General features: G+C 38.7%; 1 protein-coding gene across 1 annotated transcript in view; it reads left to right on the forward strand.

Annotated features, from left to right (window-relative positions):
• The first annotated feature begins 5923 nt into the window (after positions 1 to 5923).
• Positions 5924 to 17815, forward strand: part of COL6A5 (collagen type VI alpha 5 chain) — a 116222-nt gene continuing 104330 nt past the window's right edge. The window contains exons 1-3 of the mRNA XM_082459367.1: positions 5924 to 8362; positions 9282 to 9872; positions 13329 to 13961. Coding sequence (XP_082315493.1) covers positions 8296 to 8362; positions 9282 to 9872; positions 13329 to 13961 — 1291 coding nt within the window. The 5' untranslated portion in view covers positions 5924 to 8295. The remainder of the gene's footprint in view (positions 8363 to 9281; positions 9873 to 13328; positions 13962 to 17815) is intronic.

Genomic DNA, 17815 nt, shown 5'->3' on the forward strand with positions numbered 1-17815 from the left:
GTCAGCTGTTGCAAAGTGAGAGAGTGGCATGGACATATATACACTACCAAACGTAAAATAGATAGCTAGTGGGAAGCAGCCGCATAGCACAGGGAGATCAGCTCGGTACTTTGTGACCACCTAGAGGGGTGGGATAGGGAGGGTGGGAGGGAGGGAGACGTGAGAGGGAAGAGATATGGGAACATATGTATATGTATAACTGATTCACTTTGTCATAAAGCAGAAACTAACACACCATTGTAAAGCAATTATACTCCAATAAAGATGTTAAAAAAAAAAAAAAAAGAAATGCACAGGGCCCAGAGTATCCAAAACAACCTTGAAAAATAAAAAATTTGTAAAGCTCACCACTTTCCAACTTAAAAGCTTCCTACAAAGGTGGTCAAGACTGTGTGGTACTGGCATAAGAATATATACAATAATAGAATTGAGAGTCCAAGAACAAACTAAGACACTTATAGTAAATTTGTTTTTGACATGGGTGGCAAGATAATTCAATCATGAAAGAAAATTCGTTTCAAGAAATTTTCAACAAATTGTGCTGGGACAACTGAACATCCACATGAAGAAGAATGGAGTTGTATCCCTACCTCAAACCATATACCAAAGTTAACTCAAAATGGATCACATATGTAAATGTAAATGATAAAACTGTAAAATTCTCAGAAGAAAAAACAAAGTAAATCTTCATGACTGTGGGGTAGGTAATGGTGAGTTAGCTATGACACCAAAAAACACTAGCAAGAACAAAAAAATAGAGAAATTGGACTTCATCAATTTTTAAAATTGAGGTATTATTGACTTTACAATATTATGTTAGTTTCAGATGTATGACATAATGATTTAATATTTTTATACATTACAAAATGATCACCACATAAATCTAGTTAACATCTCTCACCATACAAAGTTATTACAATATTATTGATTATGTTCCCTATGCTGTACATTATATCCCCATGACTTATTTATTTTGTAACTGAAAGTTTGTACCCTCTTGATCCTGTCACCTGTTTAATTCGTCCCCACACTCCCCTCTCCTCTGGCAACTATCTGTTTGTTTTCTGTATTCCATGTTCTGTTCCATTGTTTTGTTTTTTAAATTCCAAATATAAGTAAAATTATACACTATTTGTCTTTCTCTTTTTGACTTATTTCATTTTGCATAATACCCTCTAGCTCCATCCATGTTGTCACAAACAGCAAGATTTCATTCTTTTTTCGTGGCTGAATAATATTCTATTGTGTGTGTACACCACATCTTCTTTATCCATTCATCTATTGATAGACACTTAGATTGCGTGCATATCTTGGCTATTGTAAATGACGCTACAGTGAATATGAGGGTGCATATATATTTTCAAATTAATGTTTTGTTTTCTACAGTAAAATAGCCAGAGTGGATTTGCTAGATTGTATGGTAGTTCTATTTTTAATTTTTTGAGGAACCTCCATACTGTTTTCCATAGTGGCTGTACCAATTTATATTCCACCTCCAGTATACAAGCATTCCCTTTTCTCCACATCCTCATTAACATTTGTTAGTTGTAGACTTTTTGATAATAGCCATTCTGGCAGGTGTGAGGTGCTATGTCATTGTGGTTTTGATTTGCATTTCTCTGATGATTAGTGATATTGAGCATCTTTTCATGTGTCTATTGGCCATCCGTATGTCTTCTTTGGAAAAATGTCTACTTGGGTCCTCTGTCCACTTTTTAATTGGGTCATTTTTTTTTTATATACTAAGTTGTATGATTTCTTTGTATATTTTTGATATCAACCCCTTATCAGATAGATGGTTTGAAAATATCTTCTCCCATTCAGTATGCTGCCTTTAATTATGTTAATAGTTTCCTTCACTGTGTAAAAGCTTTTTAGTTTGATGTAGTACCATTTGTTTATTTTTGTTTCTGTTGCCCTTGCTTGAGGAGACATATCAAAAAAATATTGCTAAGACTGATGTCAAAGAGTGTACTGCCTATGTTTTCTTCTAGCAGTTTTCAGGTCTTAGCATTTAAATATTTAAACCATTTTGGGTTTATTTTTGTATGTGGTGTGAGAAAGTGCTCCAGATTAAATCTTTTGCATGTCACTGTCCAGTTTTCCAGTATAATTTATTGAAGAAGTTGTCTTTCCCCACTGTATGTTCTTGCCTACTTTGTCATAGATTGACCATATAAATGTGGGTTCATTTCTGGGCTCTATTCTGTTCCATTGATCTATGTGTCTGTTTTGGTGCCAGTACCATGCTGTTTTGATTACTGTACATTTGTAGTATAGTTTGAAATCAGGGAGGTTGATACAGTTTTTTTCTTTCTCAAGATTGTTTTTGTTATTTGGGGTCATTTACATTTTCATATAAATTTTAGAATATTTGTTTTAGTTGTGGGGGGAAATTTCATTAGTATTTTGATAGTGATTACACTGAATCTGTAGATTGCCTTGGGGAGTATGGTCACTTTAACAATATTAATTCTTCCAATCCACCAGCATGGTATAACTTTCCATTTGTTTGTGTTGTCTTCAGTTTCTTTCATCAATGTCTTATAGTTTTCCAAGTACAACTCTTCTACATCCTTAGTTAGGTTTATCCCTAGATATTTAATTCTTTTTGATGCAATTGTAAATGGAATTCTTTTCTTAATTTCTCTTTCTGATAGTTTGTTGCTAGTGTATAGATACACAGCATATGTCTGTATGTTAATTTTGTATACTGCAACTTTACTGAATTCATTTATTAGTTCTCATAATTTTGGGGGACATCTTTAGGATTTTCTATATATAGTATCATGTCTTCTGAAAACAGTTATAGTTTTAATGGTTCTTTTTCAATTTGGATTCCTTGTATTTCTTGTCTTGTCTGATTGCTGTGGCTAAGACTTTCAATACTGTGTTGAATACAAGTGGTGAGAGTGAACATCCTTGTCTTGTTCCTGATCTTAGAGGGAATGCTTTCAACTTTTCACCATGGTGTGTGATGTTGTGGGTTTTTCATATGTGGCCTTTATTATGTTGAGGTATGTTTCCCTCTATATCCACTTTCTGAAGAGTTTTTTATCATAAATGAATGTTGAATTTTGTCAAAAGCTTTTTCTGCATCTATTGAGATGATCATATGGGATTTATTCCTCAATATGTATTGTGGTGTATCACATTGATTGATTTGCAGATATTGAAAAACTCTTTCACCCTGAGATTAATCCCACTTGATCAATGTATTGTTGGATTTGGTTTGCTAATATTTTGTTGAGGATTTTTGCATCTGTGTTCATTAGTGATATTGGCCTGTAATCTTCTTTCTTGTGATGTCTTTATCTGGTTTTGGTATCAGGGTTTTGCTGGCCTCATAGAATGAGTTCAAAAGCATTTTATACTCTTCATTTTGGGGAGGAATATTTTGAGAAGGACAGGTGTTAACTCTTCCTTAATTGTTTGGTAGAATTTACCTGTGGTGCCCTCTGGTTCTGGACTTTTGTTTGTTGAGATTGTTTTAAAATAAATGATTCAATTTCACTAGGGGCAATCAGTGTGTTCATAATTCCTATTTCTTCTTGATTCAGTCTTTGGAGATTGTATGTTTCTAGGAATTTATTCATTTCTTCTAGGTTGTCCATTTTATTGGCATACAGTTGTTCATAGTAGTCTCTTATGACCCTTTATATTTCTGTGCTGTCAGTTGTAACTTCTCCTCTGTCATTTCTGATTTTATTGATTTAGGCTCTCTCTCTTTTTTTCTTGATGAGTCTGGCTAAAGGTTTACCAATTTTGTTTATCTTTTCAAAGAACTGAATCTTAGTTTCATTGATTTTTTTCTATTATTTTTCAGTCTTTGTTTCACTTATTTCTGCTAATATTTTTATTTTTATTCTTTTTACTAACTTTGGTTTTTGTGTGTCCTTGTTTTTCTAGTTCTTTTAGGCGTAAGGCTAGGTCGTTTGTTTGAGATTATTTTTGTTTCTTGAAGTAGGCTGTATCACTACAAACTTTCCTCTTATAACTGCCTTTGCTGTATCCCATAGATTTTGGGTTGTTGTGTTTCCATTTTGATTTTTCTCTGGGTATTTCTGATTTCTTCTTTGATTTCTTCAGTAACCCATTGGTTGTTTAGTAGTATATTGTTTAACCTCCTGTGTTTGTGTTTTCTGCAGTTCTTTTCTTGTAGCTGATTTCTAGTCTCACATCACTGTTGTCAGAAAAGATGCTCGATATGATTTCAGTCTTCTTAAATTGATTGAGGCTTGTTTTGTGGCCTAGCATGTGATCTATCTTGGAGAATGTTCCATGTGCACTTGAAAAGAATGTGTATTCTGTTGTTTTTGAATGAAATGTTCTGTATATATCTATTAAGTCCATCTAGTCTGTGTCATTTAAAGCCAGTATTTCCTTGTTGATTATCTGAATGATCTATCCATTGAAGTAAGTACAGTGTTCAAGTTTCCTATGATTATTGTGTTACTGTCAGTTTTTTCCTTTACATTTGTTAATATTTGCTTTATGTTTTTCGGTGCTCCTATGTTGGGTGTATATATATTTATAATTGTTATATTTTCTTCTTGGATTGATCCCTTTATCATAATGTAATGTCTCTTCTTTGTCTCTTGTTTTAAAGTATATTTTGTCTGATATAAGTATTGCTACCCCAGCTTTCTTTTCATTTCCATTTGCATGGAATACCTTTTCCATCACCTCACTTTCAGTCTGTGTGTGCCTTTAGATCTGAAGTGAGTCTCTTGTAGTCAGCATATATGTGGCTCTTGTTTTTTAATCCATCCAGCTACTCTACGTCTTTAGATTAGATCATTTATTCCATTTACATTTGAAATAATTATTGATAGCTATGTACTTATTGCCATTTTGTTAACTGTTCAGGGATTGTATCTGTAGTTCTTCTTTGTTCCTTTCTTCTGCTTTTGCTCTCTTCCCTGGTGATTTGATGACTTTATTTAGTATTATGTTTTGATTCCCTTTTTTTGTGTATGTGTGTATCTATTATAGATTTTTGGTTTGTGAGGTTTATATATAGCAATATATATACTATGAGGCTTATATATAGCAATATATATGTAGTTATATATATATTTTTTAATATTATAGATATATATATATTTCAAGTTGATGATCTCTTAAGTTCGAACACATTGTAACTGCCCTGCCTTTTTACTCCCCCAACCACACATTTAATGTTTTGACATCATATTTTACATCTTTTTGTTTTGTGTATCCCTTACCTACTTATTGTGGATATAGATAATTTTATTACTTTTGTCCTTTAACCTTCCTACTAGCTTTATAAGTGGTTGATCTATTACCTTTACTTATATTTGCCTTTACAATGAGATTTTTTTCCTTTCGTAATTTTTATGTTTCTCGTTGTGGTATTTTCTTTTCTACTGATACTTCGAGATGTCCCTTTAACACTTCTTGTAAAGCTGTTTTAGAGGTGCTGAACTGTTTTAGCTTTCACTTATCTGCAAAACTCTTGATCTGTCATTCAAATCTTAATTATATCCTTGCCGGGTAGAGTGTTCTTGGTTGTAGGTTTTTTCTTTCATCACTTTAAATATATTGTGCCACTCCCTTGTGGTTTGCATAGTTTCTGCTGAAAAGTCAGCTGATAGTCTATGGGAGTTCCCTTGTATGTAACTAACTGCTTTTTCCTTGCTTCTTTTAATATTCTCTCTTTACCTTTAATTTTTTCAATTTTAATTACAATGTGTCTTTGTGTGGATCTCTTTGGGTTCATCTAGTTTTAGACTCTCTGTGCTTCCTAGATCTGTTTGTCTGTTTCCTTTCCTAGGTTAGGGAAGTTTTCAGCTATTATTTATTCAAATAAGTTATCTGTCCCTTTCTCCCTCTCTTTTCCTTTGGAACTTCTATGATACAAATATTAGTATGTGTGATGTTGTCACAGAGATCCCTAAAACTAGCCTCATTTTTTAAAAATTCTTTTTTCTTCTTTCTTTTCAGCTTGTGTGATTTCTACCACTGTCTTCCAATTTGCTGATCTGTTCCTCTGGAAGATCATATCTACTGTTGATTCCTTTTAGTGTATTTTTTATTTCAGTTATTTTATTCTTCTCTTTGGTTCTTCTTTACATTTTCTAATTCTTTGTTAAAATTCTTGCTGTGTTCATTCATTCTTCTGTGAGTTCATTGAGCATCTTTATGATCATTACCTTGAACTCTTTATCAAGTAGACTGCTTATGTCTCTTCACTTAGTTCTTCTTCTTGAGTTTTATCTTGTTGCTTCATTTGGAACATATTTTTCTGTCATTTATTTTGCTTAATTCTTTGTCTTTATTTCTGTATATTAGGTAGGTCAGTTACCTTTTTGATATTGGAGAAGTGGTCTTATGTAGGAGATGTCTTACGGGGCCCAACAGCACACTTCCTTCTGGTCACCAGAGCTATGTGCTCTATGGGTGCCCCCTATGTGGGCTGCATGTGTCCTTCTGTTGTGGTGGGGCTTACTACTGGCCACACTGGTAAGAAGGGCTGGACTCCAGGCCAGTTGGTTGCCAGGCTCTGCCTCATGCTGTTGGGCAGGGCTGGGTCCCCAGTGGCTGCTTGTGGAGCTTATGGTGTCCAGGGGCTGGTGCTGGCCTGCTGGTGGATAGAGGCAGGTCACAGGTGGCTGGCTGCAGGGCCCCTGGGCCTGGGCCTGGTGTTGACTGGCTGGTGAATGTGTAAGTCCCCTGGCACTAATAGGCTAGAGGGAGGAATCTAAAATGGCAGTAACTAGTACCAGTGTCCTTGTGGTAGAATGAACTTACTAAAATCGCTGCTGCTGGGATACAAATACTGTTAATATACTAAAACACATTGAATTGTCCACTTTAAAGGGTAAATTTTGTAGAATGTGAATTATATCTCAATAATAAAATTAATGAATAAGTAAAATATATGATATATTAGAATATGATGAGTATAGATCTGAAAGTCATTGCTAACATGATTCAGCCAATAACTACTGGGGATCCTCGATTTCCTCCTTAGCAAAATAAGGGTTTAGTCTAAATGATCTATAGGGTGACTTCCAAATCTAGTTTCCAGTGATTCCCTCAGTCTTCCCGCATGATTAGCAATTTCAAAGTAACCGCTGGAAAGGTCACTTCTAGAATAAAATCCAGTCCTTATACCTTTGGTATCTCATTGAAGGCATCTCTATTTTTGAGTATTGGTTATTTTATCTATTTCCCTATTAATAGAGAACAACTTTGACTTGGTAGAATTTCTGTAAGATTGTAAATTCCCATGAAATTTTCTGATTGTGTGCTCATGGAGAGAAATACTGAAGTTAAAGTAATTTATAAAACTGAGTATAACCAGAAATGAGGGAACAATTCTTACAAGGGTTTAATGAAGAAAGAAACATGGGTAGCTGTTGGTTTTTTTTTTTTTTTAATACATCTTAATATAGTTTTTTTTGGCTTTGGGTTTTTCTTTTTCTTTTTTTTTTTAACCCCACATTTGTTTATTTATTTATTTTATTTTGGCTGTGTTGGGTCTTCGTTTCTGTGCGAGGGCTTTCTCTAGTTGTGGCAAGCAGGGGCCACTCTTCATCGCGGTGCGTGGGCCTCTCACTATTGTGGCCTCTCTTGTTGCGGATCACAGGCTCCAGACGCGCAGGCTCAGTAGTTGTGGCTCACGGGCCTAGTTGCTCCGTGGCATGTGGGATCTTCCCAGACCAGGGCTCGAACCCGTGTCCCCTGCATTGGCAGGCAGATTCTCAACCACTGCGCCACCAGGGAAGCCCTAGCTGTTGGATTTTTGAGCCAAGTTGTGAACATATAAAATAGTCATTGTTGACATGAAAATAGATGGTCAAGTGTAGTGACTACATAAGTTCTGAGTCCAAAGATTTTGTATAAACCTCATGGCACAGTGGTTAAGAGCTTGGGCTCTGCGATCACCTTGTCTGGGTTAGGATGATGGATCCACCACTTACCAAGTCACCTGTGCCTGTTTCCTTATCTGTCACGTGGGTATAGTAGTTGTACCTCCCAGTAAGATGGTTGTGAGGGTTAAATAAGATGATGCTTAAAAAGCACTGAGAAAAGTATCTGAGCCATGGTAAGGACTCAGCAAACATTAGCATTATCTATTTTCAACAAATACTCAAACTCTTGATGAATGTTTTAAACACAACTGGCATTGTTGACAAATACAGTGTTTACAGTGTACTGTGCTCTAAACCAACTTTCCCAGTAGTTATTTCTTGTTAGACAATGAGATTTTTTATATTGTAAATAACATTTTTTACAGAATAAAAGCAAGAAAACGTCACTAACAAAATGAAGATTCTGCTAATTGTATTTGTTCTCATCCTTTGGACTGAAACACTGACATATCAGAGCCCAGGTACCAGTACATTTTATGTTTTTTATTATTATTAGGAAAATAAATATTTTATGTCTCAACAAATCTTTATTTTAATAAATAGAAACAAGGAATTTATTTCTTTACTAAAAAAACAAAGCAGGCAGCATTTATTTGTAGTTGGCGATATATTATATCAAGCAAATGCAAGCTCTCAAAGATGATGGAAAGCCATGGGCAAAAGGCATGAATTATGCTACACCTGGCTAGAAAAACTTTAATTATTCATTGATTTGCTGAAGTCCTGATGTTCCATGTCTGTATGAACAGAGTCAACCCATACGTTTTGTGGGTCAGTTTGCACCTTGGCTTTAATAAATGAAAGAAAAGGAAAAAAGGAACACCACAGAGGAAATTTTATATATATATAATAAGTAATATAAAAGCTTTCATATTCCATACATGCATATATGGAATATGAAAGCTAGGTTTTTCTACTCTTCTGTAATTACTAAAAACATCATTCAAAGAAGTATTTTTAACCCTGCACTGTGCTACCCTAGGACTTCCTAGTGAATTTCAGGGTCATTTTGAAAGAAATGTCCTGCTTAGTTAAACATTTACCAGCAGATCACTAACTGGGTGGGTGGAGGTGGCTGACCATGACTGCTAAAGTCAATGCTCCTGGTGCCTCCCCTTGTCCAGACTCTCATTATGAGGCAGGTACACACGCCCCCACCCACAGCTGCTGTGAATATTGCCTGCAATGGCAATGGCTCATGGCTGTACCCCACTTTCTCAGGACAATTGCCCTTGGCTTTCCCAGAGCCACCTTACCCGTAACCCTCCACTCCTTCTCTCCAGTTCTTGGGAGAAGTCTGCAGCTGATGACTGACTGATAGGTGGGTACAAAAACTGTCCCTCTTGACCCAAAGGGTTTGTTGTCATTTTATTTTGATAGGGCCAGGCCCTGAGTATGCCGACGTGGTGTTTCTGGTGGATAGCTCCAACCACCTGGGAATTAAATCCTTCCCATTTGTGAAGATGTTCATCAACAAGATGATCAGCAGTCTCCCCATAGAGGACCACAAGTACCGTGTGGGCCTGGCCCAGTACAGTGATGGGCTCCACAGAGAATTCCAGCTCAACACCTTCAAGAGCAGCGGCCCCATGTTGAACCACCTCAAGAAGAACGTCAGGTTCTTGGGCGGTTCCCTGCGGATTGGGAATGCTCTCCGGGAGGTGCACACGACCTACTTCTCAAACGGGAGGGACAGGAGGCAGTTTCCTCCGATCCTGGTGGTCTTGGCTTCAGCCGAGTCCGAGGATGCCATGGAAGAGGCCTCCAAGGCGCTGCGCAGTGACGGGGTGAGGATCATCTCAGTGGGGATGCAGGGGACGCCTGAGGAGACTCTGAAGGCCATGGCTACAGGCCAGTTCCACTACAGCCTCCAGACGGTCCGAGACCTCAGCATGTTCTCCCAAAACATGACGCAGATTCTCAAGGATGCGGCTCAGTACAAGGAGGTAGCAGCCCACTCTCATACAGTAGGTAAGGAAGCCCTTGGTTGAAGAGGTGTCCCATCCCCATGTAGTCTGGTCCATAGAGCCATCTCCTATTATCTCTATGGTGCCACTCACCAGAAATCTCAGTATTTCATGTGGAAATGCAGAAGATCTCCTTCTCATCAACTTTCAGTCTTGATCCCCTAGGCTGAAAGGAGAGCTACTTTTACCCCCATGACTTACAGCTTCTCATTTGAAAAATGCTTTATTTATGTCTTAAGCAAGTTCTCCATGAAGACCTGAAACAGAAGACCCTTGAGTACAAGTAGCTTACTTGGGAGGTAATCCTAAAAAGCATTAATAAAGAAAGGGTAAAGTGAGACAGGAAGCTACACATGCACTGTTGATGAACAGATGAAACAGGCCAGTACACACTCATGGGAGGTGCTCAGTAAGTGTGCTGCACTGATGAGGGGCCCCAGCCATTGTCTCCAGAGTGAGGTAGAAAGAGCTCCCGGCAAAATGGATCTTCGTGGCTGCCTCTGTGCTCTATTGTTGATGAGGGGCTATTCTGAGTAGGGGCTACCTAGTTCTAAGACTTGAGAAAGACACCTGGTTTGGTACAAAGTGCCCTGACCACAGGTCAAGAGGTCCAGACAATGCCACTAGCTGGCTGTGAACTTGAGGAAGTGATGTCATCTCTCTGAGCCTTGCATCAGCATCCTCCTTTGTAAGATATGAGAGTTGGAATGATCTTGAAATTTTTTCCTGCTCTATCATTCACCAATTCCTTGGCTATCACTATGGGTTGATTTTGCACTCAGACCAGCCTAGGCCTTAATAACAAATAGACTTCCTGAATCAGTAAGAAGTTTATTTATTTCCCTTGTAATATTATAGGGCCAGTGTTCAAGTTGACAAGTTGTCTTTCTTCTATTTAGATAATTATGTTGGTGGTGGCTCTTTCATCTTGAAATATTACTTTCAAGGTGCCTTGGGAATTGGTATAGAGCTGGTGGAAGGGAAAAAAGATGGAACGTCACTCAAGATGTGGTTTTATGGGCTAAGCTTGGAAGAGACACACACTACTTCTGTTCACATTTCATTAGCCAGATCTTAGTCCCATGGCCACACCTAATTGCAGGTGAGGCTGAGAAATCAGGTCTAGCCCTATGAGCAAGAAGAGGAAATGGGTTTGGGTAAGTATCTAGAAGGCTCTGTCACAGTTAGTGCTGCCCCTGAAGCATCAGGGAGTACTTTTACCTCCACTCTTCCCATCCCTCACTCTTCCTGCCTTGGGTGAAATAGCAAGTTCTTACAGCACATGTGCTTCTCTTCCCAGAGAAAAAAACTTTCCTGTGACCCTTCACCCTGTGGACCTTGGAGATCTTACAACCCTGTAGGTAGCCTGAGCTCTCCAAGACCATAGGACTTTACCACCTTCTTAGAAAGCTTTGTGTACTGATCTGTGTTTCTCTCACTCCTCCTAATTTATTTCACAGCAGTATACAGTACAACAAGGTTTTGTTTGTCAAGACCCTATCCTTGCCTTTAGAGGTTAAGAGTAAGGGCTTTGGAGTCTGGGTTCAAACACTGTCTTGGCTGCTAAAGACCTTGAGTAAGTTACTTAACCTCTGAGCTTCAGTTTCCTTACCTATAAAGTGAGGATAATAGTATCTACCTTACGATATGGGTGAGATGACTTGTATGGAGTTTGGCAGTTTACTGTCATTAATAGTAATAGCTCTTTGTAAATAAATACTGAGCTGAGTGGGCCATGCTGTAAGTTTGTTTTAGCCAACTATGTGAGGTTCAGAGTACATTGGTAGATTTATGAGAATTATTATAATTCCACAAATATTTCTGAGCTCCCACCAGGCACCAGGTACTGGAGAGTTAGAGATAGGTAAGACATGCCTTCTGGCTTCTAGAGCTCACAATCCTGTGGATAGTTCTTGGCAAGATTGAGCTTATCTCTTGGCTACACCCCCCACAGTTGTGGCTCCTCCACCTGTTCCTGGAGTGGGCATTCTGTGAATGTGGTATACTCGCCTGTGGATTCCAGATTTATACAACCAACAGCTTACCTGGCATCTTCAATAGTATCCCAAACTTAGCATGTCTGAAATGGAGCTCTTGACTTCTCCCTCCAACCTGTTCTTCCCACTACCTCCCCTATCTTGGAAAAAGATACCACCAATATCCACTCAGTTGTTCAGGCCAAAAACCCAGGAGTTTTCACCACTTCCTTTTTGTCTCCCAATACTCATATCTAATTTATCATCAAGTCCTCTCTGTTCTATCTCTAATTCATGTATCAAAACGACTCTTTTTGTTCTGTCTTACCTGCTTTATTCTTGTCCAGGAACCATTATCTCTTTCCTGGACTAGGGCAATTGTTTTTTAATGAATTTTAATGAATTCGTTACCTCCCCTCAGGAACTAGGGTGATATTTAAAAGATTTAAATAAGATCATCTGAGCCCCATATGATTGGGCCCTGCTTCCCTCTGACCTCATCCATCATTGTTCCCCTCACTCACTGGCTCCGGCTACTCTGGGTTTCTTGCTTGTTTCTATTTCTTGCTTTTCTTTCTGCCAGAACTCTTCTTCCTTTCACACAATGTGTAGTTCAATCTTTCTCTTCATCTATCTCAACCCAAATGTAATCCTTTCAGAGAGGTCTTCCCTGACTTTTTATGGCTCAGATCAGTGAGTTCTCATCCCACATCCCCAACATAGGGTAACTCAATTGAGTCACCGATTTTATTTCCTTGTTAGCATTTATTATGGTCTGAAATAGCATAATTTATTTATCTGTCCTCCCCACAGAGTGTGAGCTCCCTGAGGTCAGGTATATTTCTACTAATTTATGCCTATATTTCAGCATTTGAAAATGGTGGTGGTGATTGTGGTGGTGGTTCATACTGGTAGTGGTGGACTTGGAGGTGGTGGTGGTGATAGTGTTGGAAGTCCAGGTGGTGGAGTTGCTGAAGATGAGGGGTAGTGGTGGTAGAGGGGGTGGTGGTGGTGGTGGAGGTGATGGTGGTAGTCATACTGGTGGTGATGGTGGTCATGAAGACCATGGTGGTGGTGGAGGTGGTGGTAGAGGTGGTACAGGTGGAAGTAGTAGTGGAGGTAGAAGTAGAGGTGGTAGTGGTGATGGTGGTGGTGGTGGAGATGGTTGTTGTTGGTGGTAGTAGTGGTGGTGGTAGTCATACTGGTGGTGATGGTGCTCATGAAGAACATGCTGATGGGATGTGGTAGGAAAATCGTAAGAAGTATTCTTCAGATAGAGGGAAGAGCGTTGCAAATCCTCTGAAGTCAATGGCTAATGTAAATTTTGCTGAGAATTTTTATCTTTTGTTCACTAAAAAAAATGCTAACTACATCCATCATGACTGCCTCTATTTTCACTAATGCCTTCTGACAATCTGTACAGTGCCTTTCTCACTCTGGGCCAGGGGTTTGTACTAACATTCCTACTTTTTCTCTCTCCATAGACCCTTTCCCCAGGGCCTGTCAGAAAGATTCACTTGCCGACCTCATGTTCCTGGTGGATGAGTCTGTTGGGACCAAACAGAATCTAAGGAACCTGCAGAACTTCCTGAAGAATATCACCTTCTCCATGGATGTGAAAGACAACTGCCTGCGGCTTGGTCTTATGAGTTACAGTGACAGAGTTCAGACTTTTTCTCTTCTGAGCTCAAGCACAACCCAATCCGAATTTCAGAAGCAAATCCAGAAGCTTTCTCTGCAGGCTGGGAAATCCAATGCTGGTGCTGCCATTGAGAAGATGAGGAGAGAAGGCTTCTCAGCATCAAGTGGCAGCAGAAGGGCACAGGGAGTGCCCCAGATTGCAGTCCTGGTCACTGACAGACCATCAGATGACAAGGTGCGTGAGGCTGCACTGAATCTCCGGCTGGAGGATGTAACTGTGTTTGCCATGGGCATCCAAAGGGCCAACAAGACCCAGTTAGAAGAAATAGTGTCTTACCCTCCAGGACAGACCATCTCCATGATGAAGTCCTATGGAGACTTGGAAATTTACAGTAAGAACTTCTTGAAAAAGCTCCAGAATGAAATATGGTCCCAAATTTCAACTCATGCTGAACAAATGGAACTTGATAAAACTGGTATGTCTTAAAAGATCATTTTCATAGTATAAAAATAATATGAGCAGTTGTCTAGGGCTGGGGCAGGAGTGAAGACTTGTTTTAATTGGGTAAGGGAACTTTAGGAGTTATGAAAATGTTCTAAAACTAGATTTTGGTGATGGTTGCACAACTTTATGAATTTCCTAAAAATCATTGAATGATTGCAGTGGATGAAAGTTTTAAGCATGTAAATCATACCTCAATAAAATATAAAAAATGTTAATTATAAAATAGTTTGATAGTGTTGATGAACATAAAGAAGAAAATAAAATCACCTGTGATCTTCTTTCAGATAAAGCCATTCTAATCCTTTATTTCTCTTATCTTTTAGTCTCTTCTCTGTCTCTACACTCATGTACACACAAACACATGCATACACATTTTTAAAAAACCAATGTAACATTATGTGTATCAGTGCTGTCAAACAGAATTTTCTGTAATGATAGAAATGTTCTTTATCTTCACTGTTCAATAAGGAGGCCACTAGCCAATCATGGCTATTGAGCCCTTGGAATGAGGATAATGGAACTGAAGAACTGTGTTTTAAATTTAATTTAATTTAATTTTTATTTTAATAGCTACATGCTGGTGGCTGTCATATTGGACAATGCAGGAACACACTGTTAGGTAACTTGTATCAGTTACAATTACTTCTGAGTGTGACTAACAAAAGAAAAAATAACAATGATTTCAATAGGATAAAACTATCTTTTTTTTCTGTTTCACAAATAAGTCATAAGGTAGGTATAAAGAGCTGGGTAGTACAACACAGTGTCAGGGATTCTGTCTCTTTCTAAGTTATTTTTCTGCTCTTTGTGGTCTCTATTCCCAGCATCATAATCCAAGATAACTGCTCCTGGCATTACATTCACATCCAGCAACAAGAATTATAAAAGAGAAGAAAAAGGCAGGCTTCCCCCTCTTTTTCTTCAAGGATATTCCCAGGAATTACACTCGCCATCTTTGCTTACATCCTATTGGCCAGAACTTAGTCACATGTCACTCTTCATTGTAAAAATGAGAGCTAGAAAATGTAGTCTTTACTTGGGACAGCCAAGTACCTAGGCAAATATTGGGGACTAAATTAGTGTAGAAAAGAGAATGGATATTGGGGATAGCCGGTATGATATGCCTTACTCACTTTTCTATCAACCTTATAACATGAACTTTTGTCCATCTCCTTAAATATTTTTTGGCAATATTCTTTTTAGGTTGGGAATAATATTCCATCCTATGGATATAACATAATTTGTTTAACATATCCTAAATTGTTGGATATAGAGGTCATTGCCAATGTTTCACTCTTATAAAAGTCTTGCAGGGATCATCATTGTACTTATATCTTTATACACAACCAAATCTGCTCTAGTTTTACCAAGTTCTTTTCAAAGATGCCAGGACATACTGCCAAAAGATACTTGATGTTACTTCGAGTTTATCTAATTCTGAGATATCTGCTGACATTTCCCTGCAGATAACAAACAATTGGAACTCAAATTTGGCAGCACTCACATGGAAAAGAATCCTCCAATGATGTTAAAGGCTAATTTTAAATTCAGATTAGTCAATCGAAAGTTTAAGGATGCAATCCTGGGCCAGCCCTTGATTTCCTCTTGCATATATACATTACAAGGCAGCAGCAAGAAAACAGTCCCCTATTACCTCCTGAGTGATACAGAAAAGAGTCTCTCAGAGTGGCAGCTGCCTTGGTCTAGTAGCAACTTTTAGGGCATAGGAGGGATTTGTAACGTGGTCTCTCTCAGAGAGTTTGAAATTATGAGACAAAAAAATATTATTGTCATTACAGAATTTCTAAATGGGAAGATATAGGACCAAGGCTAGGACAAGGGCCATCCTTATCTTCCATAAGGCCTCAGTAGGTGGCTTCTTATTAATTCAGTGGTTCTCTAATACTGGTACCTGACTTAGATTGAGTTCCTCAGATGTAGATGTCAGATAAGGATTCATGTGAAACTGATATATTAAAAATATACCCAGGAAAAACTGGAGAGTGGTAGAGAAGGGAGGATATGGGACCAGGAAGGACAGGATGATAAGCAAAGTCCCATGGAGGGTCAATTCCACAGGACCATTTGAGAGACAGTGTGGGTTAAACTTTAGATTTGTCCTAGTCAAGGGGCAATGTAACTGGAGAATTTATATTCCAGCACACAGAAGGGAATGTACATTTCCAGACACCTCTGGCTTAATACCAAGCAAAAAGGGTTTCAACAACCCGAGAGCAGCCCACCCACCCACAGACACAGGTGCTAGCTATTGGAATGAAAGTGCTGGGAACTGGTTACACAGAAATGGTAAAGGATTTGAGGGGATACAGGCGGAGCACCAAAAGTGTTTGCTGTAAATTTATCAGGACTTCCTGAGGAGCTTGTTAATAATTCAGTGGTCCAACCCAATGACTCAGTCTCTGCGAGTAGGGCCTAGGCCACCTGGGTTTTAGAAAGCTCCCCAACAAACTCACGCTAGCAATATCTGAGAACCACTACCTCAGTGAATTTGTCATGGTCTACAGTAGGGTGGCCAGCTTTGTAGTTTCAGAATGGTCAGACACAGAGAATCAATCTCTACTGACTTAGTCTCTGCTGTATCCACCACCTTCGGCACCACTAGGTATTCAATTTATTAAATAGAACTTCATTAAAGCAAGGAAAGACTCACATTAACCAAACCAAGAGGCAATGCATAAAAAAAGATTGACGATTATCTCTGAAATGGAACTCTTAGTGCCCAGGGACCTAGACATTCATGTCCTCTGAGCAACATAGTCTCTCCCTGTAGACATATAGACAAGTCAGAAGCTAAACTGTAATCAAAAGACTGCTGGAGGATGTGGATCAGAGCAAGGGAGTTAGTTTTATGACTGAAATGTCTAGTGGTATTTAATCAGGCAAATGACTATTTTAAAATCAAATATATAGATCTACATCTCTGTCTATCTCTCTGTATAACTGTGCAGGTGAGGCCTTGTGCCAGGAGACACATTTCTCTTCAACCCTGTCCACTTTAACTTTTTAGATGGATATATTCTGTAATTACACTGTCCAATATAATAGCTACTAGACACATGGGACTGTTAAGCACCTGAAATGTGGCTTTTGCAACTGAGGAGCTGACTTTTAAATTTTATTTAATTTTAATCAGTTTAAGTTCACATTTTAATAGCAACATGTGACTCACAGCTCCAGGCAGGTTTGGATGGGTGTTGCCATGGTTACCCCCGGATTCGAATTTTTCTCTTCCTCATTACTGACCACCATTCTTCTTTATTACATATATAAGACAATTCATTCTGGTTGCTGTCAAGTTTTTGTGGCCTGGCATCACCCCTGTCTTTTGCAGATAACTGCTTACCTTTGCCCTAATACTTTTTTTAAAAATAAATTTATTTATTTATTTTTGGCTGTGTTGGGTCTTCGTTGCTGCACGCGGGCTTTCTCTAGTTGCAGGGAGCAGGGGCTACTCTTCGTTGCGGTGCATGAGCTTCTCATTGCAGTGGCTTCTCTTGCTGCGGAGCATGGGCTCTAGGTGCACAGGCTTCAGTAATTGTGGCTCGTGAGCTCTAGAGTGCAGGCTCAGTAGTTGTGGTGCACGGGCTTAGTTGCTTAGCCGCATGTGGGATCTTCCCGGACCAGGGCTCGAACCCGTGTCCCCTGCATTGACAGGCGGATTCTTAACCACTGTGCCACCAGGGTAGTCCCTGCCCTAATACTTTATATGTAGATTTCATAGTTTAATTCTCAGAGTCAAACTTATTTCCAGTATTTCTGATTTCTTAAGGACCAACTCCTCATAGCCTGAAGTAGTGTCAATAG

This window comes from Balaenoptera physalus (assembly GCF_965194825.1).
Source record: "Balaenoptera physalus genome assembly, chromosome: 4".
NCBI classification, from domain to species: domain Eukaryota; kingdom Metazoa; phylum Chordata; class Mammalia; order Artiodactyla; family Balaenopteridae; genus Balaenoptera; species Balaenoptera physalus.